The 23,466-nt window shown below is 43.4% G+C and overlaps 1 protein-coding gene and 1 pseudogene across 12 annotated transcripts in view; one reads left to right on the top strand and one right to left on the bottom strand.

Annotated features, from left to right (window-relative positions):
• The window catches only part of Cysltr2 (cysteinyl leukotriene receptor 2), a 111,152-nt gene that overhangs the window by 50,492 nt on the left and 37,194 nt on the right, over positions 1 to 23,466 (top strand). For 2 of the 11 annotated variants that reach the window (NR_131894.2, NM_133413.2), the window contains 1 exon segment: positions 22,591 to 22,678. The exons of 4 other annotated variants lie outside the window; for them this stretch is intronic. Coding sequence is in view for 1 of the 7 variants with exons in the window: in XM_087584864.1 (XP_087440990.1) it covers positions 22,602 to 22,678 (77 nt within the window). In the remaining 6 variants the exon portion in view is untranslated. 11 annotated transcript variants of the gene reach the window in all.
• Mrpl40-ps2 (mitochondrial ribosomal protein L40, pseudogene 2) lies at positions 912 to 1,570 on the bottom strand (annotated as a pseudogene). The gene has a single exon (XR_015638936.1). The product of XR_015638936.1 is annotated as a mitochondrial ribosomal protein L40, pseudogene 2 (transcript).

Genomic DNA, 23,466 nt, shown 5'->3' with positions numbered 1-23,466 from the left:
CTCCCACAAAACTGTTTCACCAGCCTTCAATAATCCACGTTCATAGTGAGACAGTGGCTTATCTGCACTGAAGAGCTTAAGAAGCTAAAGCCTTTCTGAAGTTGCACCTCAAGTTACTAGGAAAAATGGCAGTATATTGCCATTGGACCAAACCCTCCTCACTGAGATCACATGTTGAAGTCCTAACCTCCAGCATCCCAGAGTGTGGAAGCAGGGTGTTTAAGGATGTAATTAGGCTACAGTGAGACCATTAAGTTTGTTGGACACTAACATGGATGTGCCATAAGATGAGAAGCAATCTCTTTGGACCTGCAAATCAAAGGGAGAAATCAAGCGTGCTAAGAACTAAACGTGGGGAGATCTGGAAAACCTGTTGTTGTGCAAGATGCCTGCACTATGGCAGCTGGAACATACACTACATTCCCTAGTTCAGAGTTTTGGTTTTGTTTCAGAGACAGGGCCTCAAGCTGTGCCTTGGGGGATAGTCTTAAACTCCTGGCAGTCTTTCTGCTTCAGTCTTCCAGGCACTGGGATTGTTTCTGATTAATTGTAGCAAATGCGAGTCTTGGGCCTGTCTCATCCTCGTCTGGAGGCCAGAGCAGTTTTCACTGTGTTTCTGACTTGTTCTACTCTCGAAAGGCCCCCTTCACCTTGGCAACCCAAGGGGAAACTTTGCAGATGACCGCCCCCAGCGAAGGTCCAGCTTCCTTTGTCACACTTACCCAGCATGCTTTTCATCTTTGGGTTATCAGGTGCCTTCTGCAAACAGTTCAGAATACAACTGAGATCTTTAGTTTTCAGCCGCATCCTACTGGAAGGCTCTTCTTGTCTTTCTGTCACTGTTCTACCAGCATCCGAAAACCGCAGTCAAACTTAGGTAAATTCATTTTGATTAAAATAAATGACAGAGATACTTTTGATTACCCTTTATTTGTTCCTGGGATGACTTATCTGTGGAAAGTAGACTTTAGATTGCTTGTCCAGACTCCTAGGGCCAGCATGTTCTGAGGATAGCAGTTTTCAGTTCTATCTTTTGAATTCTACTTGTGTGTACACCTTGGTGATGTCATTGTACCTGCCTTCAGGGGCCTGGTAGTTAGGGACAGGCGGTGTGTAATGTGGCCCTTCTTTCTCAAAGGGGAATAGGCTGGTGTCCCGCTTTATGGCTTCAGCATAGAGCTCTGTAGACTCAAGTTTCAGCTGTTCCAGGGCTTCCTGCTGGGCTTCCAGCATGGCTCTGATGGCGTCCCTCTCCATCTCATGCTCCTGCTGCTTATACAGTGCCCACCTCTTCAGCAGAAGAGCTCTCCGCTCACTCTCCTCAAAAGAATGCTCCTCCTGAGGTCGCTGTCTTGATTTATCCAAGAACCTCACAGGGGTAATAAAATCTTCAATAGGAACCAGTTCTCGGGAGGCTCTTTCCAGTTTTCGGATCCTCTTTTTCAAGCGATCCTTTGCTGCTTGATCCTTTCTAGGGTCTACCTTCTTCTTCTTCCGTAGAGGTTCAGCTCAGCTCCGAGGTCGCAGAGCCCGCGCAGCACACAGCATCGCAGCGGTAGCCATAGCTTTCTCCCCTTGTATTTTTAAATATTCTTTCTTTGTTCCACACATTTAGTATTTTGATGATTTGCTGAATGGAATTTGTTTTCTGTTACAGTATATTTGGTATTCTGCATATTTCTTGGTTGTGAGCCTAGCCTTTAACGGCTGAGCCATCTCTCCAGCCCTCTGCATATTTCTTGTATTTTGATAGTCATCTCCTTTAGGTTAGGGACATTTTCCTCTATGATTTTTTTGAAACTATTTTCTGGATTCTTCTCCTTTCTCTATTCCTATTATTTATAGATTTGATCTTTTCACAGTGCCCCAGATTGCCTGGATATTTTTAGATTTAACATTTTCTTTGACCAAGGTATTCATTTCTTATCTTTTCTTCAATGTTTGAGATCCTGCCTTCCATCTTTTATATTCAGTTAGTGAGCACTGCCTCTGAGGTTTCTGTTCAAGTTCCTAAAATTTTCATTTCCAATTTCCCCTAGTTAGGATTTGTAAAATTAACTCTATTTCCACTTTCAGCTCTAAACCATGTTCTTCATTTCATTCCACTGTTTCTGCTCTCATAGGTTTCTTTAAAAGATTTGTTTATTTTATCTTTAAGAACCTCTATAATATTTATAAAAGCTATTTTAAGGTCTCTGTCCTGTTCCTCAGCTATGTAGAAATTCTCAGGGGAATTCTAGAGTAGGATTCTGGGCTCTAGGGGAGACATAATGTTCTAGATGTAGTAGATTGTGTTTGTATGATGGCATTTAGGTATCTGTGTTTGGGATGCTTATAATCTTAGGTGTTTATGTCTGGTCTTGTCTTTATTGGGTGAGTTTTCTGATTTTTGGTTTTTTTTTTTGTCTTTTCTGGATCATAGGAGGGTGAGGTGTGCATTGGTTTCTGGCAGGAAGTGCTTCTGGTTTCTATAATGTTGTAGCCCTTAGAAGTCCCAGGAAGAGTATGATTCTTGATATTAGGGTATGATAGAAAGGAACACGGTTGGGCTAGAAGGCTAGGGATGTGAGGGTCCACAGGAAGATGGAAAGATGGGTTTGCTGTGAGGATTCCTCAGGGAAAGGAGTGGAGAGAGAGGGGAACCCAGTTACAGATTGTCTTTTACACAGGGCTGGGGATGAGATTCAGGAGTTTGTGACAGAGAAGGTGAAAGGAAAAGGAAGGCCAGGTTCCCAGGTAGAGAGTGCCTCCAGGTATTGGTGGCTGACACAAAGTTGTGGGGAGAGGGAGGGAGACTGGTGTCTTAGTGTCTGCAGAGTTTCCAGGGAGTGGAGACAGAGTGGCCCCTGTGGGTGGTCTGCTGCAGGGCTGGGAATGCACCTTTGGTGTTGTCACCAAGATCATGTGCTTGACAAGGAAGAGGTATTGGGAAGAGAATGAAAGTGTGGGACTAGAAGAGAGTCAAGCTCTAGTCTCTGAAGGAACAGAGAAATGGGCAAACTGGCTAGAAAGGGCCACAGACTCAGGGGTATACTTAAATGCCATACTGAGGCATATGAATCTATTGATTGATAACCCATCAAGGGAGACATTATGCTGTGGGGGCAAGGGCTTGAATCAGGAAAGATGGTTGGCTGGAGAGAGGGTGACTTTGGCAGGTAGCAAGGTCCTTTACTCCTGGGTCCTGTCGGCATACTGCAGGGTTGTTGTTGGTCCTGAGATAGTGCACCTCTATTTAGAATTACTATTTTTTCTGTAATTTATGACATGAGGTCTTGAAAACAAGGAAAGAAAGCTGTCAGAGGCCTGAGGAAGGAGAGGAAGTGGCCTAACAGTCACCCTAGAAAGAAGGATTAGATTTCCCAGGCAAATGTAGTGTTGGTTTAGGGAACGTCCTGAATTTAAAATAACCAGTGAGAGAAACATTTGCTTTTCATCTTGTTTCAATGACTAGAGAATGAACAGCAAGGAGACAGAAGTGGCTTTGGGAGAGCTGGAGTTTTCCATTAGCGGGCAGCAGAGAAGTGATTGGAGAAGGGGGATAGGAGAGGGCTGGAGCAAAGGACACTGCCCCCAAGGGAGAAGGAGGTGATTGAGTACAAGTGGCCGATGGGAACTGAAACCTCAGAGGTGGTGTAGGTGTTGGGGAAGACAGACATGAGGACAGATGTTTGAGGTGGGTGCAGGAAAGTGTTCATTGGCGTAAGAGTCCAAGGAACCAAGAACCTGGAAGTCTCCTTTTCCTTCTTTTAGCCCTGAGCACAGGACTCTCCACACAGTGGCCTGGTTATAATTGTTGGTAAATGTCAATCCAGGCCAGCTGCAGAGGGACCAAGCAGGAATGAGATTTAATGGAAAGAGAGGAAGGGAAAAGTTGAGAGTGGGGGTAGTCTTTGCATCATCTCCGTCCCTGGGGTTGGCCCAGGACACTCCTTTTGTGGGGTTTCCATCTTCTAATGGAGTAGTGTGAACATATTCAGCTCCTGCCAATTTAACTATTGAGCACTTACTGCATCTCAAATGGTAAGCTAGATGCTGAGAGTGGGGAGGGAAGGCATATGACCGGGCTGGAGAGAAGGTGGAAAGCACTCATGACAACCCTAGGCAGCTTCAAAGTGCCACACAGGGAATAAAATTGTCTGCCTCCTGCATTGGGGTGGGGAAGGGGCATTCCTTGGAAACTGTGTTTGAAATTATAGTCTCAGGAAGGCATGATTCACCATGACATGGCACTGAAGCAGAGGAGCTTCTGCTCTCTGCACACATCGATGCTTCTGAAGTTGGATCATCTGTTAACTATAACAACCTTCCAGATAGAGTTAAGGGGCTGGTTCATGCAGTGTGGAAATAGGCAAGTTAAACACACAAACGTAAGATGTACTGGCAAGTCGAATGTTCTGGTGAAAGTGGATACTGTTGTCTCGAGTTCAGATCCCACAGGCACTAGACTTTAGGTTACAGTCTTGAGAATTCCTGCTTTGGAAAACCTCAGCCATTGTTCTAAAGACCTTTGTCCAATCGGGTGAGGCTCAGGCACATTATGAATGGCTCTCTGCTGTGCTACAAACCTCTAGCTTAAATATTTGACACATATTTTCGGTAGGATCACTATTGCCATTGAGATAAGAAACTGGGCCACATTCCCTAATTGACATAAAAATCAAGTACTACACCTGTTTGTAAGACTGTTGACATGAAAAGCCCTGTGTAACTTTGGTTGAAGCATGACAGTTATATACATGTCTTCCTGAACTGTAGACTTTAAGCTCCTGCTACTAGTTCCATTTCCTTTTTATTAGAACACATCTCTTAAGGGGATGCAGGCTCCTTTGCCTTTATATCTGCCAGAGTCAGGCCTGAACCCTAACATGCCAGGCGCCAAGACGAGGGTAAGAATAGACAAGAACACAGGCTGCAGAAGGTCAGCCTCCGGAACAGACTCCGAAAGGTCATTTTAGTTACTTCCTTATATTTTGGAAAGAAGCAGAATTTTTTACTAAATAGCAATGTTGATTTATAACTTGGTTAAAATAAAAAGAGATCTGTGATTCTTCAATCTAATAATTTTATTTCTTAAAGTAAGGGGACTAGAAAGATGGCTCAAAGAGTAAGAGTGGTTGATTATTAACCATGAGGACCTGAGTTCAGATCCCAGCAACTACCTAGCAGGTTGGGCATGGTCTCGAATGTGTGAGGCCATGCTATTGTGCATCTGAAGTATCAGAGAGAAGGGAGGAGAGGGGGAGGGAGAAAAAGGTTTAGGGGGGGGTGTAAGCACTTCCTCAATAATAGTTTCTTAATTTGAATCAGTCATTGGGGGTATCAAAAATGAATTAATATTCTCTCCTAAGAAAGCAAGGTATTGGGAAGAATACAGCACAGGCAAATGTGTACTTATATTCACAAGGGAAGGATGTTCGAATGCAAAGGCTAGAGACAGCGTGGGAAGGGCAGTTCAAATAGCATCAAGTTCAGGGATGTTAGAGGCTCACCATGGCCAGAGGACCTGCACAGAAGTGGGAGGGTTTAAGGGCTTAGCCAACATAGCACCATGGGCTCTGAACATGGGCTCTGAACATGGGCTTTGAACATGGGCTCTGAACGTTGGGTAGGATTCAAATATGGAAAGGAGGGTTGAGAGGAGTTATGGGTGAGCTACTGAGGTTTGAGATGTATGAAGAGATCTTTCTACTATCACAGTCTAGGGAAACCCCAAGATGATGGAAAGGAATAATAAAAACGAAGGCTTAACAGCACAGGAATAGAGATACAGGAAATGCCCCAAAGCATTGCATTCAAGTTACTCCTCAGCCCTAGAGACGGGTGGTCTTATCCAAGCTGGTAATTTGTGTCTTATCTAGCTCCAGAGGTAGCCTAGGGTTTGAACCCTCTTCCATTACTTAACCCCAGGAGTTAGACATTTTTCTTTCTGCTCCCTTCTGCCAGTGTCTCCCTGACGTGGTAACTAGCTGCCCATTCTCAAGCTGGTGTGGATAATCCATTATCCACTTACATGCAACTCTTATTTTTCTCTGCTCCTGAGAAATGGCATTACTTGGCTTGTTACTTGGGGACAGTGTCACATGATCTCAGTAGTGTCATCCATCTTAAAAACACTGGTAGTATCACCCTCAGATCAAGACCTTGGGACACTCTTCATCATTCCATGGTGGGACCTTTGTCTTCTTCAATGTTCAGATGCCACTCTTTCCAGTGACACAACAAGCCCCCTCTCCATTGTGTAACCCCTTGGACACTGACTCTTGCAACTCATACTATAGATCTGGGATGAAGCCTGCCAGTGTTCACATTCTACCAGGCTATTCAGAATGCCTTGTACAGCTCATTCTTCCCCTGAGAGTCCTGGATGCCTAGCTCTAGCGCTGTGTAAAAGCGTTGAGGGCTGGTCTAGCAGGGAGTTCTGTCTTCTTGGAAGTCAGTTCCTTGGTTCTCAGGTTCTTCTTCATCCTGCACCAGCTTTTCCTGAGCTCCCTGGAGCTTCTCTCTGCATTCCAGGGAGCCTTCCTCCGTGAGGAGTTTGTGGTAACCACAGTGTACCCAAGCCTGCTCAGAAAGCCAGCAAGGCCTTCTGGTCTCCCTACAGAGAAGTAGGCCTTTTTCTCCAAGACTTGTGTACTCAATATGCTTTCTGCCTCTTCTCTGGGCTCAATTTGACTCCTTGAGCCTCTCCACTGTGTTGGCCATGCACCAGTTAGGTGTCAAATTCTTAAAGTGGAAAGGGATGTGGGGACATAGGGCAGCTGCTCTCCTTCTTTGCCTGGGTCCATAGTCCAGTAAGGTGCAGGCCTGGCAAGAGCTGCCGCCATAGTCTGTGCTCATTGATGCTTTCAGGAGCCCCAGGCTGATGGGGAAGGCGTCTCTCTGTTGGCATTCACCAGAATGGTTGAAGCCATAGGTGACATTCTCTGCTTCCACTGTCTTGGCTCCTGAGGTTTCTCTGATCAAACTTCTAAGCGATTTCTAATGTTTTAAAGTTCTCCGAACTCTCCTTTCTGCAAATCACCCAATACAGCTTCAGGCTACTAACAGAAGCCTTTGTTTACTGAAGTGGAGCAAAGGCAGGCCAGGGTATGTGTGTCCAGAACTTATTTACTAAGCTTGACCTCCACTATGGCTCTCCCCTCAAAATAACTTTAAACAAGTACTTGGCAGTTCGCTAGACATAAAATGGGAGTAACATTCCTTTTTAATGAAAGGAATATAGATTTTCTGGGAAGCTTGGTTTTGAATTTCTCTTTGTCTTCGGCCTCCAAACTTAGAGCCTACCACATTCTGAGGTAGGTGCTCGGTACTCCCTGGGTGTCCTTGAGCTTCAGAGCAGCCTCCTTGTGCTGTGTATTATCACCTGGTATGATTATTATCACATTATACGGAGAGCAAAGGGCTCAGAAAGAGTCTTAGTCTGTCTTGGCTATTACCATAAAATGCCCACAGACTGGTAGGTTAAAAATAACAGAAGTTTAGCCTTACAGATCTGGGGGTGCTTCATTTGGTGTAGGTTGAGGATTTGCTTTCTGGTTTGTAGATAATGGACCTCCCATGGTGTCCTCAGATTGAGCAGGAACTGGGTGCTCCTTTCACAAGGCTCTCATTTTAGATGGGACAACTTTTATAAGGCTCCAATTCTGTGTACGAAGGCTTGACTTTTATCTTCTATTACTTCATCTTCTAACCACCATCTTGGAGGTGAAAGTGTCAGGATATGAATTCTGGGGTAGTGGTGATATGAACCACAAACACTATCAATAGTGGGCTAAGTCATGCTGGACACGGTGATGTAGGATTGGGACTTTTTTCCTGTGGCTCCCCTTGACTTTCCCTCTACCTGGGGTATTTGCTTCTTTTCTAGAGCCAGCTACTGCCTCTCTGCCTCTATGATTTTTTTTCAGATGCAGCCTCCCCCAGTACGAGCTAACCAGTCACTTGGACGGTGTGTTAATTATGTTCTTGACCAAGGCAGGGGAGGAATGGGAAATCAGCCTTAGATTTCTGGCATCTAGTGAGCCTGCCTCAGGCTGTGGGGCTCACAGGTAGAGACCATGAGGCTGAGAGAGAAAGAGAGAGAGAGAGAGAGAGAGAGAGAGAGAGAGAGAGAGAGAGAGAGAGAGAGAAGAGGGGAGGGGAGGGGAGGGGAGGGGAGGGGAGGGGAGGGGAGGGGAGGAGAGGAGAGGAGAGGAGAGGAGAAGAGGAGGAGGAGGAGGGGAAGGAGCCTGATGGAGTGAATCCAGCAGAGACAGGACAACTATTGACAAGTGACCTGGGAGCACAGCTGGGAAATAGCCAGTCTAGGGTAGAAAAATAGTTTAGGGGTAATCACTCAGTGATTATGCTAAAACTGATTAAATAAACCAATAGGCCTCTGTCTCTATTATTGAGGGGGGCTGGCTGGGTCATAATAAGAACAAATGGAGTTATTAAATGTCAAACAACATCAGGCTGCCAAGGAGGAAGGGTCACATGGTTGTAATTCTAATGATCAGAGGGAGTTTCTCACAAGGCACCTGCAGGTTATCTGGGCCCTGAGAATGAGCATCCTTCCTCCAGGACCCACTGTAAAAGTTCAGGAGGTGCCACCTCTGTCCCTCTCTACCAGACAAGGTAGAGACCTTCTAAGGGTGTTAACATCTATACTCACCTAGCATGGTGCCGGTAACTCCTCTGCCTCAGGTCTAGGAAGCAAATGTGTAGAAGGAAGGAAGAGAGGACCTACTGTGTATCTCTTGAGGGTAAAAATTATTTCATTCTTTTATTTATTCACAACAATTATTTATTGAGCATATATTATGTATAAGTCACAGTGTAGAAACTGATTATGTAAGACACAAAAGGTGTTCTACTTCTGGCTCTTAAGGAAAAACTTATTTTTTTTCTGTCATTTTATACAGAAATGGAAGACTATATAGTTAAATAAAAAACTGTATAAAACCCACACTGAGCTGGCTTCCTGAAACACCTTTTGGTTCTCTGGGGTTTCATGCTTCTAGGCTCCTCATGTCAGCATGTTCAAAGCAGAAGGGCGTTTGATGTGTATCAGAGGAAGGAAGGGATAAGCCCTGTTATCCATGGAGCATGTGCAAGCAAGATGTCAGAGTGACTTAGCTTATGCATGATACTCGCTGCTTTGTGCTTCTGTGCTTGCTGTGCCTCAACAGAACAAGCCCAGGCTGGCCTATGGGGCAAAGCCCCCTTCACCCACAAAACCTGTGCCCCTCCCCTCCAGAGCAGCGGCACCAGCAGGAGTCTGGCGGCTCACCCGTGCCGAGCACAGTGAGTTGGCTTGTCTGCATAGTTCCTAAGTGGCTTGGTGCTTGGACCTCCCTAGTGACATGGAGCAATAATTCCATTTCCTGAGTTCTACGGAACAGTGAGGGCTCCAGCTATTAAGGCCAATACAAAAATATGTTTAAACCTCAAATGCACGATATGCTTTCTGCTATTGTTTTCTTTGAAAATTGGGCGTGGACATTGTATTCCACGCGCCCAGTTTAAGAGGGATCTACAGTTTTTGCTTTAGAGATTTACTTAGCTACGGCACAATGTAAAGTGTCAAGTTAAGGCAAGACAGCATACAAATGCTCAGAAATGCTGAGAGAAGCCACAGGGTTTTTGTTTGTTTATTTGTTTGTGTTTGTGCTTTCTTTTCCAGTAAGGAGCAATTTCCTTATGTGGCGAGGTGGAGTTTTAATGTCATTGGGACCTATAGTTTATACCATTAGTGTTTTCTAATGACAGAAGCCACGTTACATAGAGTGGTTCGTCATCGTTTCCACACTGCCAAGTGTGACAATATGCAGTACACATGGCATGACATCGCATATAACATTGCATAAAACACTTAGCATGGGGCTGGCACAGGAAGGTACCCAGTAGCTGTTGGAGTGTTTGACTGTGATGAACGTGACTGGGAGCTCGTCAGAGCAGCCTGCTCCTCAGCTCAAACAAATCTTGGATTCATTCAGCAACCTTAAGCTGTAAGGGCTCACACAGATGAAAGAAGAACTTATTGAGCAACCAGCAGGCAGAGATGAGCAAAGAAGAAGCCATTATCATGCTTGGGCCACAGGAAGACTGAAAGACGATGTAGCTATCCCCCGAGGTGATGATTGGTCACCATGAGATGATGGCTGGCCATCTGGGCAGAGCTTGGAGCCACAGAGGACACACAGATGTCCCCAGAAACACCGTCATCAGAGTCAATGAAGAGAAATGCTCTGTGATTGGCTCATTATTTTTTCTTTTATGTCTCCCCTGTACCTATGCCCAGTGTAACTAGAAACTGAGTCAACATGGAGAAGCTGAGCTTTAGGGGTGTCCCCTACCTTACCTCAGAGAGAGGGGAAGTAGGGGGGATAGGGACAGATGAAGGACACATATAGATCCAGGCTCTGGGAACCCAGCCCCATCTTCGTTGGAGACATACCAAATGAATTTCTTTTGGGGTGGAAAGTCTTCATTTAGAGTGGTAATTTGTTTCTGGTCTACCACTTACCCTTACCTGCTTGCACATGCCCTAAATTTTCCTATGTTTCCCTATGTCTCCAAGTCCTCAGATTGTCTGCTTACCCTGTGTATAGATGTCAGAGGATGACAGACAGCAAATACACTGCCGTGGTCACCCAATCACCCCTGCTTCCAGACTTCATGGGCAGAGTGAAACCCAGAGGGAAGTCTGTTGGCTCTGTAGTCCACATGTGCTGTGCTCATAGCTGGGAGGAAATCTCTAGAAGGCTTTCTTTGAGGAACCTGGAGTGTTTTTGGGGCCAAGTCTGGTTATTGGGTGTGTTATTAGAAAGGGCTCTCTTCCTGTGTCACCTGTACTCACCCTGAAAATTCTGCATACGTTTTAAGAGAGAAAGCAGAGAATATGAGGAAGCTCATCTTCACTGTCTGCTTGACCGGATTTAGAGCCACCTAGATTGAAGCATGTCTCTCGGTGTGTGATAGGTCCACAGGAGGAAGGACCTAGTCAGAGTGTGGGTGCACATCTCATGAGCTGTGATTTGGATTTTGGGGGTGGTGGAGAAATCCAGAGAAATCGCCCACATTCCTCTTTTCTCTCTGTCTGTCTTGCCACACTGAGCTGTGCTGTTCTGCCCTGCCCTCTCCGCCATGAGGAACTGAGAATTCTGAATTATCACTGGCTTTCCTCCAATGGAGTTCCACATTTCTGCAAACTCACTTCCCTTTCTATTACTAAAGGCAGCCCAGGGCCACGCATTTCATTACCCTAAATTCGGGGTAAGCTTCATGTATGTGGGAGAAATTTAACAATGAAAGCAGTTTATTCTCCAAACTTCAGCATTTCTTGTTTGAATATGTGATTCATTAAAATATTTATGATGGCATGGGAAACATTTGTGTTATAAAGTATATGGGAAAAAAGCTGCATGAAAATTTATGTCAAACAGAGGAAGCAATAAATGATCAAATGACAGCACATCAAAGTGTCTACAGGGACATGTACTCACATGTCGTCTTTTGGGGCTATGCTATTATGATTGGTTTCCATGCAAAGGAAGGATGTTTGTCCCAGAGATCCCTTGACTTCAGGAACTGATTTTAATTATCTTTGCGTTTATTTTTCCTCCTTATTTCCAGAGAATAGAAGGTTCCCAGTAGGCAGAAGTCTGTGGATAGTCTCTGTGTGTCTCCCAGAGTTTCAGCCCAGCTCTGATCTTATGTGGTACCTGGGGTGAGGGTCACAGAGGTCAGGGTGAAGGACTCAGCTGTTATGACTGCAGACCCAGAATCTCAACAGCAGACCCACAATTCCGATAGCAGGGCCTCCTGACCTCACAGTCAGGATCTGGAAGGCAGCAGAGGGGCTGATGATCCAGTGCTGCTTTGAAACAGAAGTAGGGCGTCTAGAATGTTTTCTACAGTGTGCATTTTGCTGAGGTGCTAATTGTGTGGTTCTTTTCTGGAACACTGCTGCTGTGGCTTGAGTGTGTCCCTTAAATATTCATGTGCTACCAAGTTCTTTTCCTGGATTCACAGGTTCAAGGTAGGGCTGTCGGGATTACGATTAGAGAGTTCAGGAGAGACTTTCCAGTATGTGTCCTCACAAAACATGCTAAACCTAAGCTTCCAAGTCATGCCCTGGCACGGGACTACTCCCTCCAAGGAATGTTGTTTGGGTTTCTCAAAACTCCTTTGGAGTCTTGGTGGAGTGGGTGGGTGCTTGCCTAGTATGTGGGTTCAATCCCCAGTGCTACCAAAAACAAAACAAGACAGAATAAAATGAAAAGCCCTTCTCTCAGCCTCTCTCTTTCTCTTGAAAGAAATAACTGATTGCATGTGGTCAAATTGTACAGATCAGGAAAGAGTGTAATGGCTTCTGTGTTGGTGAAGAGTTTATTATTTATTTATTTATTTATTTATTTATTTATTTATTTATTTATTTATTTATTTTTGCCAGCTCTGCACAAATTAGAATCATCTAGGAAGAGAGACTATTAGTTGAGGGGTAGCCTCTGTCAGATTGCCTGTAGGGAAGCCTGTGGGTCACTTTCGTGTTTAACAATTGATTTGGGAGGTCCAATGACTATGGAGGTCATGCTTGGGTACAAGCTCCTGGGTGGTTTAACATAGAAGGCTGGGCAAGTCCTGGGGAACACAGCAGTAAATGGTACCTTCCAGAGGATCTGCTTCCGGTCCTGCCTCCAGTTCCTGACTAGACTTTCCTCAGTGATGGGTTGTGACATACAGGTATTAGGCAAATAAACCCTTTTCTCTGGAGGTTGCTTTTGGTCATGGTGTGTATTCCAGCAACAGGAAGCAAACCAGGGCAGGCATTTGCTAGAGATGATTTTGACTACATAGTAGTGCCTAGAGGGGTTGTGTTCAGCTAAGAGGGCAGAGGCTACTTGACTGGCGATGGGCTTTCGTGATAGACTCTTCTAAGCTGAAAATGCCTATACCTCACCTAACCAGAGTCTAGCTTGACAACATGGTCTTTGAAAGTCATGTTTGTCCCAGTGATCAAAAGGCTCTCTGAGAGGAACAGCTCAGCCCACAGTTGAGACAGAAGACCTGACAGCAAATGGATAGGCCAAGAAAGACCAAATTCAAAATCGCAAGTTCAGTTTCTAGTGAATCATGGTCTATTTGCCTCACTGGAAGCAGATGAAAGCCTGGTGTGGTGGCTTATGCCTTTCATCCCAGCACTCAGGAGGCAGAGACAGGCGGATCCCTTGAGTTCCAGGCCACCTTGGTCTACTGATTGAATTCCAGGATATCTGGGGCTATACAAAGAGACCCTCTGTTGGGGTGGGGCTGGGGCGGGGAGAAAGAAAAAGAAGAGAAAAGTAAACAAGCACAAATCAGGAGTCAGTGGTCATCTATGCAAAACTGTCTTCATTGTGTCCTGGGTTTACCACAGAGGGAAGGGGAAAAGAGATATTTCCCTTTATCTTTTTTATATACATCTCCCACCCCTTTTTGAGATAGGGTCTTACCATGTGGCCCTGGCTAGACTCAAGCTCTTGATTCTCCTGCCTTAGGCTTCCAGGGATCTGGGGTCATAGATGTGCATAATCAGATGGACAGCTTTCCATGCATGCACTCAGCAGGTAGGACTCCATTAGCAGGAGGGAGCTCCGGGAGTGAGAGCTGGAACTGTTTTGTTTTGTTTTGTTCTGTTTCACTTTATCCTGCTCAGACGAGCATCAGCCAATTTACTGGACTTTTATTACAGGAATCAAAACCTGTAGCCTAGTGATTATTGCAGAATTAAGTATTTCTTAAATATCTTTGTTCCCTGCCCCTGACTCTTTTACCTCATGATGTTGTAAATACACACACCGAATTTCCAAATAAGATAATCAACCATGAGAGCTGTAAGTCCAGGAGGACCTTGTTCCGCGAGTGGCAGCCTTGGCCCCAGCCCTTTGTGGAGGCTATATGAGGGAGGTACACGGTTCTGGGAAGCTCCTGCACTTCCCATAACCATTACCAGACACCACCGGGACAGGTTTATTGTTTCCGGGAGCCTCGTCTTTCTATCATCACGGCAGTAGTTGCCTGGAACTTTCGAAGAGATATGTTTTCACTCCAGCAACTTTCAAGAATCGTGTGTTGAGTAAGGGTTCTTTGGTTCCGCTCTCGGCAGCAGTGGCTGGGAATGGACGGGATTGGGGGATGCAATGAATGGTTTTAAGGGTTGGAGGAAAGCCGGGCCAGGTGAGGTAGAGCCAGAGGTAAGGTAGAGCATAGGGAGGTAGAATGGCAGCATGGTAGCTTATGAGAGAGACAGCCTTTCAGTCGCGGCCCTGGGTTCTAGGCTGGTAGTGACACTGTATCTGCATGAGGGTCCAGCGGTTCTGTGTCCATTTCTTCGGATGTCCTGTGAAGAGAGACTGGGGTCCTCCCTGTTCACGTCCTGCACTAGTTCCGGTGAAGAGGCTATACAAGCAAAGTAGTCTTCCTAGTTTATTTTCTAAGTAAGCACTCGCTAATATCTACTCAATTAAACTGAACTCTTTGATGTTTTATTTTCATCCTCTCTCAGGCCTAAAATAGTGTTTTTAATTTTTTGAAAAGAAATAAAAGAGTCTCATCTGGCACAGAGCCAGTTTTAGCCTTGTGCTTAATCTAGAGATAAACCTTTGGGAGCCTTGTGGGGTCCTTATCGAGCCCCTTCTGTCCAAGTGGCCCAGGAGTCTGTGATATGTTACTTTGTTTTTTAAGAAGTCGCCGTCCTGTGCTCCATAGTAGATAAATCATCTTATGATCTACCAGTGAGCTCAAGTTCCAATTTCTTCACATGCTTGCCAACAGTTTTTATTTTTTTAAACGAAGAGCCAAGGGGTACAAAGTAGTATCTCAATGTAGTTTTCATTTGCGGTTCCCTAATGACCAGTAATAATGAAGTAGTGATGGTATCTTTTTTATTGAAAATAGATTTTTTCTCACATAATATTATAGTTTTCCCTCCTTTTACTTCTTCCAGTTCCTCCCCATCTCCCTGCCTACCCAGATCTACCCTTTCCCTCACTAGAAAAAAAAATAGGTTTCTAAGGAATAATAATAGAGTATATATAATATAATATAATTAATATGATATAATATTCAAAACAAACACATTGGAAAAGGACAAAACAAGCAAACAGGAGGAAAACGAGCCCAAGCAAAGAAACAAGAAACAGATGCAGAGAACCATTCATTCACTCGATGAAAAATCCCATAAAAAACTAAGTTGGGTCTGCATAATGGTGGCTCACGCCTTTAATCTCAGAACTTGGGCAGCAGAGGCGGGTGAATCTCTGAGTTTGAGGCCAGTCTGGTCTACAGAGTGAGAACCAGGGCAGCCAGGGCTACAAAACAAACAAACAAACAAACAAACAAACAAACAAACAAAGAAACAAACAAAACACCCCCCAAAACAAATACAAAAAACCATAAAACAAAACAAAATAAAACAACCCCCCAAACAAGCAAGCAAACAAACAAAACCCCCAAAAAAATCACCAACAAAAACCCCCACTAAGCTAGAAGCTATAATATATATGCAAAGGATCTGTAGGATAAAGAGAAAGAAAAGTATAAATAAAATAAACTCTGATAAAATATTATGACACAAGGAACCCCAGTGATTACTGAGTCGTTTTCTGTTGATTATAGCTGGGCACACAGCCTACCTTAAGAGTAGTTTGTTTCCCCAGCCAGAGTCCCTTTGAGGAAACTACATTTACATTTGTAGGTGATTATCAATTTTGATTGCTTCTTGGTTAGGCCTAGAGGCATGCGTCTGCTTCCCCTTTCAGCTCTAGGAACAGAGGGGACAGACATGTGCAGACCCTGTGCACATTGCCTCAGTCTCTGTTGAGTTGGACCGTGTTATCTGTCCTGCTGATTTAGAGGGTCTTGTTTCTTTAGTGTCCTCCATCCCCTCTGACTATTCATCTCTCATTTCTGCAATTCCCAGAGTCCTGAAGAGGAGGGAATTGATGCAGACAACACATTTAGGACTGAATGTACCGAGGTCTCTCTCTTATTCTCTGCATATTGTCTAAGTGTGGGTCTCTGCATTTGTTCTCAGCTGCTACAGGAGGGAGCATCTCTGATGATGGCCGAACAAGACCCTGGTCTATGAGTACAGCAGGGTGTCATGAGGACTCATTCTATTGCTATGCATTTTTAGTTGAACAGCAGTATTTGGCAGGGACTGTGCCAGGTCCCTGGGCTGTCTCATTTCAGATTCTTTGTCCTTCAAGCAGTGTCAGACATAGGTTCCATCTCTCGAAGTCGGCCTTAAGTCAAACTACATGTTGGTTGGTTACTCCCACAAGCTTTATGCGACCATTAAACTAGCAGATCTTGCAGGCAGGACACCATGGCAGATCAAAGAGTTTGTAGTTGGGTTGGTGTTTCCCTTTCTCTTTTGGTAGCGTGCAGAGTACCTTCCTGTACCAAAGATGCTCATAGGGGTTAAGTCTCTAGGCAACAGCTTGACTTCTCCATGCTCAGTGAGTTGTGTAGGTGCTGTATTCAGCCGTGGGGCCTTGCTGTCAGTGTGTGGAGAACAACCGACAGTCTGGGCAGTAGCCTGGGCGGTTTTGGGTTCCATTGGATCCCTTTGATGAAAATCTCAGTTAGAGGTAACTCATTCCCAGTATTGGAAGTTCCATTTGGTGACAAGCAATGTCCAGTAGGAATTAACTAAAACTTAAATGGCCAGACACAACCTGTGAGGGCTATCTTTTCAATTAAATCATTTGAAGTGGGAAGCCCCAAATCTTTGAGGTGGGAAGATCTATACCTCTACCCCAGAATTTTAAAAAAATATGAATTCATTTATTTTGACAAGGTCTCTCTACATAGTTCTAGTTGTCCTAGAACTCACTATGTAGACCAGGCTGGCCTCAAACCCACAGAGCTCTACCTGCCTCTGCCTCCCAAATTCTGGGATTAAGGCCTGCATCATTGTGCCAGGCTTCTCCATATACTCTCAAAAGATCAGGAGTAAAGGAAGACTCACCTGTAACCTGGAGCTCACCTCCTACTGGACACCTATATAAAGGACACGGAAGAAGGAAGCTTGCTCCCTCCTTGCCTGCTTGCTCTCACTCTTGCTGGTGAGTTAATTTCTTCACTGGCACTGGAGTCTACTTCTTCAGGATTGAGCCTCATGGACTGATAACTACTGGGTTCTTGGATCTCTTATTGGTTGACAGTTATTGCTGAATTAGCTGGGACATAGTAAACCCTAATAAATCTCATTAGAGCTTCTGTATGTAGAATGTGTGTGTGTATGTGTGTGTGTATACATATATATATATGTTTCTCATATATATGTATTCATATATTGTAGGAGTATATGCACATATATATATGGTGGAAGTACATATATGAGACAGCTAGGACTATGTAGAAAGACCATGTCAAAAAATAAATAAAAATAAAAAATTCTGGAGTAAAAGTATATCTTCTCATCTCCATACATATGTATATATCTCATATATATATTCATTTTATACGTTCTGCTTCTCTGGAGAACCCTGACAGATACATATGTATATATTTTAAGAGGCTTTTACAGTATTAGGTCTCCATAGTACCAGTCAAATGGTCCTTAATTTTAGCTGTCTCTCCTCATGTTCCCTCCTTCATTCCCTGAAGTGAGCCTGCAGGTAGTCATGGCAGGCAGGAAGCTAATCGCAGGATGAGATCCCTGTTCAGATTGACTTTGTGACCTGGATCAAGACTTTGGGGAGTCTGATGCTAGGTGGTTTATTGGAGTGTATTTAAACCCAATAAAATACAATCCCCAGTGCACAGGAAATTATGATTATATCAAAACTCAACTCAGGGTACCTGTCATTTCTTCCAGGATGGGTTTAGAGAGAGGCTATCTGTACTAGCTTAAGGGTCTAGGGAAGGATCTGGTCTGGTCTCAGTCATACAGGTCGCATAGAGGTCATTTGGGCTATTAGTCACCTCTAGTCTTGGTTGTGGGAGCTTGGGGGATCCCCTGGCTATATAGGTGTGAGGGTCATTTAGATTATTAGGTATCTCTGGTCCTGGTTGTAGGAGCTTGGGGAACTCCTGTCTGGAAGGGTCATTTAGATTACTAGCCACCTCTAGTCCTGGTAATAAGAGCTTGATTAGACTGACTCAACAGATAAAGGGACCATTGGGCTATTAATCCCTCCAATTCCCAGCTTTTTGGATGGAAGAACAGGTTTTACATTTTTCCCATTGGGAGGATAATCCTGTATGTTTAACATTCCTGGTCTCTCTGGAGATCTGTGGGCACAAGGACCTTCATGCTATATGCTCAATAGTTCCCCTCTTCCTCCCACTTCCCACTTGATCCTCATGTTCCAGCCCCCACATCAATCTATAAATAGCTATTCGATTTCGCTTTTATAGGGATATCTATTTCTCCCTAGCCTCTTACTTTATACCTAACCTCTGTAGTTCTACAAATTATAGCTTGATTACCAATGACGTAATATTTAATATACACATATAAGCCAATACATACCACATTTGTCTTTCTGGGTCTGGGTTACTTCATTCAGGTTGGTTTGTTGTTACATCCATTTATCTTTGGTTTTCGTTTTAATCACTGAGTAATATTTCATCATGTAAATGTACCACATTTTCTTTATCCATTCATCTTTTGACAGACATCTAAGTCGTTTCCAGCTTCTGGCTGTTATCAATAGAGCAGCAATGAGCATGGTGGGATAAGTATCTCTGTGGTGGGCTGAAGCATCCTTTGGGCATATGCTGGATATTGAGGTAGATGATCTCCATCTTCTTGAGGTATCACCACACTGATTTCTGTAGTGACTGTACAAATTTAGTCATATCATCAATGGATGAGTGTTTCTCCCACTCCACATCCTTGCCAACACGAGCTGTCATTTATTTATTGATCTTAGGAATTTTGATTGCTGTAAGATGCTGTAAGTTTTGATTTATATTTCCCTGAAGGTTAAAGATGTCGAACATTCCTTTAGGGATTCCTTAGCTATTCAAGTTTTCTCTTTCAAGAATTATCTGTTCTAAAATATATCCCATTTTCAATTTGAGATTGTTTTCTCGATATCTAATCTTTTGAGTTATTTGTATATTTTGGATATTAGCTCCCTATGGGATATTTAGGTGGTTAAAAAAAACTTTTCCCATTCTGTAGCCTCCTGCTTTGTCTGAATGACGGTAGCTTTTGCTCTACAGCTTTTCAATTTCATGAGGTCTCAGTGCCTATGCTAACAGTGTTCTGTTCAGAAAGGCTTTTCTGTGCCAATAGGTTTAAGGCTCTTCCCCCTTTCTCTTCTGGTAGGTTCAGTGTATCTGGTTTTATGTTAATGTTCTTGATCCATTTGGAGTTGACTTTTGTGCAGGTGATGAATATGGATCTATTTGGATCTTTTACCTGCAGCCACTCAGTTTAACCAGGGCCATTTGTTGAAGATGCTTTCTTTTGTCCAGTGTCTATTTCTGGTTTCTTTATTAAATAATGTGTCCATAAGTGTGTGGATTTATGTCTGGGTTTTTAATTCAACTGATTAACATGTCTATTTTTATGTTGGTTCTATGATGTTTTTATTCCTGTAGTTCAGTACTAGAGTTTGAGGTCAGGGATAGTGATGGCCCCAGTGGTTCTTTCATTACTCATGATTGTTTTTTAGCTATCTTGGTTTTTCTGTATTTCCATATGAAGCTGATAAATGTCTGTTCAAGATCTATAAAGAATCACGTTGAAATTTTGATGGGGATTGCACTGAATCTATAGATTTTTTTTGAGGGGGTTAGGATGGCCATTTTTATTATGTTAATCACACTAATCTACAGGTAGATCTTTCCATCTTCTAATAGCTTCTTCCATTTCTTTCTTCAGTGTTTTCAAGGCTCTCGCTTGATTAGAATTATCCCAAGACATTTTATGTTATTTGAGACTATTGGGAAAGGAATTATTTTTCCTATTTCTTTTTCAGTCCATTTGTCATTTGTATATAGGAAGGTGAGGTCCCAGGTATTGCCTGCTCAAATTGGAGGCTGAACTAACACGGTGTGTGCGTGTGTGTGTGTGCGTGTGTGTGTGTGTGCGTGTGTGTGTGTGTGTGTGTGTGTGCAAGGTTGAATGAAAAAACTGTGTAATCAGTTGGAGATGGGGACAGAGAAGAGGGAGAGGCTACAGCTGGTGGTGTGTCACAGAGCTGGAAACTGGATTTGAAGGAAAGTAGGGAGATGTAAAGATATGCATTTAGCCAACAAACTTCCCTGGCCAGACTGGATGGCATCTTTTCTGTAGATCATGTTAATTCATATTTTTATGACCATTTTTGTGTGGAGACCTAGCTGTTCAAGTGTGAAAAGCACCGGAGGAGTTTTCTATACATGCCGCATAGTACTCCCCGGTCAAATGTGAGCTGCAAATAATTTTTCTCTTTTGTAGATTTTTCTTTTTCATGATGTCAATGTCTTTGTGTGCTGTGGGGTGGAACTCATAGCTTTTCACTTGCTTGGTGACTTGTTGTAAAATTGTAAAAAGAAAAAAACAGGCTGTCTTTTATCCCCCACTAGGTCCGACACCACAGTACCCCAAGATACCTGGTAGATATCTTGTCAGAAAACACATCCCAACTCCGTGGCAGCCTAGTGTCTCTGCTGCCACACACTCTCCCAAACTCAATTCTCTACAAGAAAGAACATACAACACAATAACCTCTGATCCAACTGATAAGATATAATTGCCCACTAAACATACAAAGCTCTATACACATTCATCCCTTAAGAACTTTCATAATAACCTGTAAATACACAGAGTGGAACCTTAATGTCAGCCTCCATGTTCTCTCCGCGGCTTCTCCCACCGTCTCCTCCCATCTTCTGTCTCCTTATGTTCCAATCTCCTCCTCTTCCCTCAACCTCCCGCCATCCTTCCTTCCATCCAAAGACAGGCCTCTTTCTATCTTGGACCTGCCTTCACCTGTATGACAATCCTACAGGTGACAAGCAGTGTACCATGAGCTTGCCCCCCACCCCCGCAGCTTTGCCACATGTTTTTCATTGAGATAATACTGAATTTGTGTGTTTATTTTTTGACTATGACTCAAGTATTATAATCAAGAAATTATTGGGAAATTCCAAATCATGAATGTTTCATTGTACATTCTAAAATTTTAATAGTTTTGGTTCTCACATTTAGGTCTCCTGTCCAATTTGAGTTAAATTTTGTAGATGGATATATAGTGCTGAGTAAGGAGCTAACTGCAGTGTTTGATATGTGGATTCTATTTCTCCTTTATAGAATTTATTGAAAATACTCTTCTCCCCATTAGATGTCCATGACATCTTGTTTAAAATGATTTAACTATGTATGGAAGGGTTAATTTGGGACACACTATTCTATTTCATTGGTCCGTGTGTCTGTAATTATATCAACTATACTGCTATAATTGCTATTGTAGTGTGTTGTTTTGAGATTATGAAGTTTGACACTTCTAGGTTGATTGTTCTGTTTCAAGATTATATGGAGTCTTCAGGGGTCATTTTAGATACGGTATAGATTTTAAAATGGATTTGACTGAGGATAAGTTTTATATATATAGGCAAGAGAAGAAGAAACAAAGTTTGCAGAAGACAAATCTTTAGGAAAAGCTTGTATATGGAAAATTAATAGGAAAAGAGTCACCTGAAAAGTGGGTGTATTAGGTACCATTCTGTTGCTATAGTAAAACATCATGACCAAAGGCAACATAAGGAAGGAGTTTATTGGGCTTTTGATTCCAGAGAGTCCATATGACCTGGGAGGCATGGTGGTGAGCGGCCAGAGCAGGAAGCTGCGAGATCACATCTGTATTTGAAAATGTGAAGCAGAGAGAGTGTATGAGAACTAGAGTGAGGCAATAAACTCTCAGGCCACTTCTGGTGCCACGTCTCCTCCTGTGAGGCCACACTACTTCCCTGTTCCACTGTTCAAGTACCTGAACCTGTTGGGGGGCAGTTATCATTCAACCACAGGAGGCAAAGGAGAATCATTCTGAAAGTTGGAAAAAAGAGCCAGGTAGATGGAGAACAAGTTTCCACAGTTAACTTTCAAGCAAGAGAGAAAGGAAAAGGAAAACGGAGAAAGGACGTGTTACATGAGCCAGGAGCCCACCAGTGACCTTTGCAGAGACTTTTCAGCCAAGTGAGAACATGAGAAAACCAGAGTGGTGAGAGGGCTCTAAAGCAGGCTGCAGAGCTGGGTGTGAAAGACTGCACTAATGGGCGTGGCATGGGAACAGAAACCCTTTCAGAGAAATAACAGCCACTTAAACCCCTCCCCCAGCTCTCTGCCCATCACATCCTGCAAAAGATGCTGGTGGGAAGAACAAAAGAAAGGAAAGAAAAGATAAACCCCAGCAAAAACCAGTCATCAGAGGGAGGTCAATTTCAGCGTGGTGAAAGAGGTGGACAGTCACTAACTGGAAACTCTCTGACTTCTGAAGAAAGAACCCAGGACCCACTCCCATGATAGTGCCCTAAAGCTGAGGTCCTGCTGACCCAAGTTGCTTCTCGTCTTGCTATTGGCTGACACTGTTCATATAACAGTGGCTGTTTCACTTCTGTTTTAAATAAACAAGCTGAATTCTATGGGAGAGAAGCCAGGAGTCAGAGCGGAGTCAAACGTCCGTCCAGGCAGCGGAAGGCAGAAGCACAGGTAGGTTTCCACTTGTGTTAATTTGTTACTGAGAATTATGCTTTGATGTTTCCTAGAGGAATGGCTTGTGGAAAGTAAGTGTAATTTGTTCAGCTATCAGTGTTTGTTCTACCGCCTTATGGTAGAGGAAAAAGTACAAAAGATTGTAGAATGTAGAACACACCTACAAGATGGACTTGATTGGCAGTTGGGGTATTTCCTTCCTTTTTGGGGGTGCATATAATTTTAGATTTCTTTCACAGTTGCATATATAAAATAAGAACATGTGCACATTCCTTTCTTCCTTTAAAGTGTGTGGTTTATCCATGCTGCAGGAATTCTACAAAATTGTAATTGTAAATTGCTGTACGAGGCACTAACATTTGCCCTCTTTTGGCATATAGATTTTGCCATATAGATTCTTTCCTATTTTGCATGGATTGGGTCATTCTATTCTATAGACTTTTTTTCTACTCAGAAGCCTTGCCTTTGGAAGAAAGATTATATCTGAGAAGGTGCACTTCATTCATTTTGGAGCATCTGTTGCCTTTTTTTTTTTTTTTTAAGCTTGGGTGCTTAGTCAGAATCACTTTCTCTCAGGAGATTAGGAAACAGCCCTTCAAAACCTGATTTTCTGGTACTGACCAGTCTTTAATGTGTTTTTGTTTGCTATTAATTCCCAGGTTATGTTAATGAACAGTCAGTTAAAAAATACGTTGTTTGAAATACGTTCTAGTCTCCAACACGCACATCAGAGTAATATGAATGAGGAAATAAGAAGATAGAATTAAAGGCAAGTCTCTTTCTAA

Source organism: Rattus norvegicus, chromosome 15 (assembly GCF_021556685.1).
Source record: "Rattus norvegicus strain SHRSP/BbbUtx chromosome 15, alternate assembly SHRSP_T2T, whole genome shotgun sequence".
NCBI classification, from domain to species: domain Eukaryota; kingdom Metazoa; phylum Chordata; class Mammalia; order Rodentia; family Muridae; genus Rattus; species Rattus norvegicus.
This window is presented reverse-complemented; position numbering and strand designations above follow the sequence as displayed.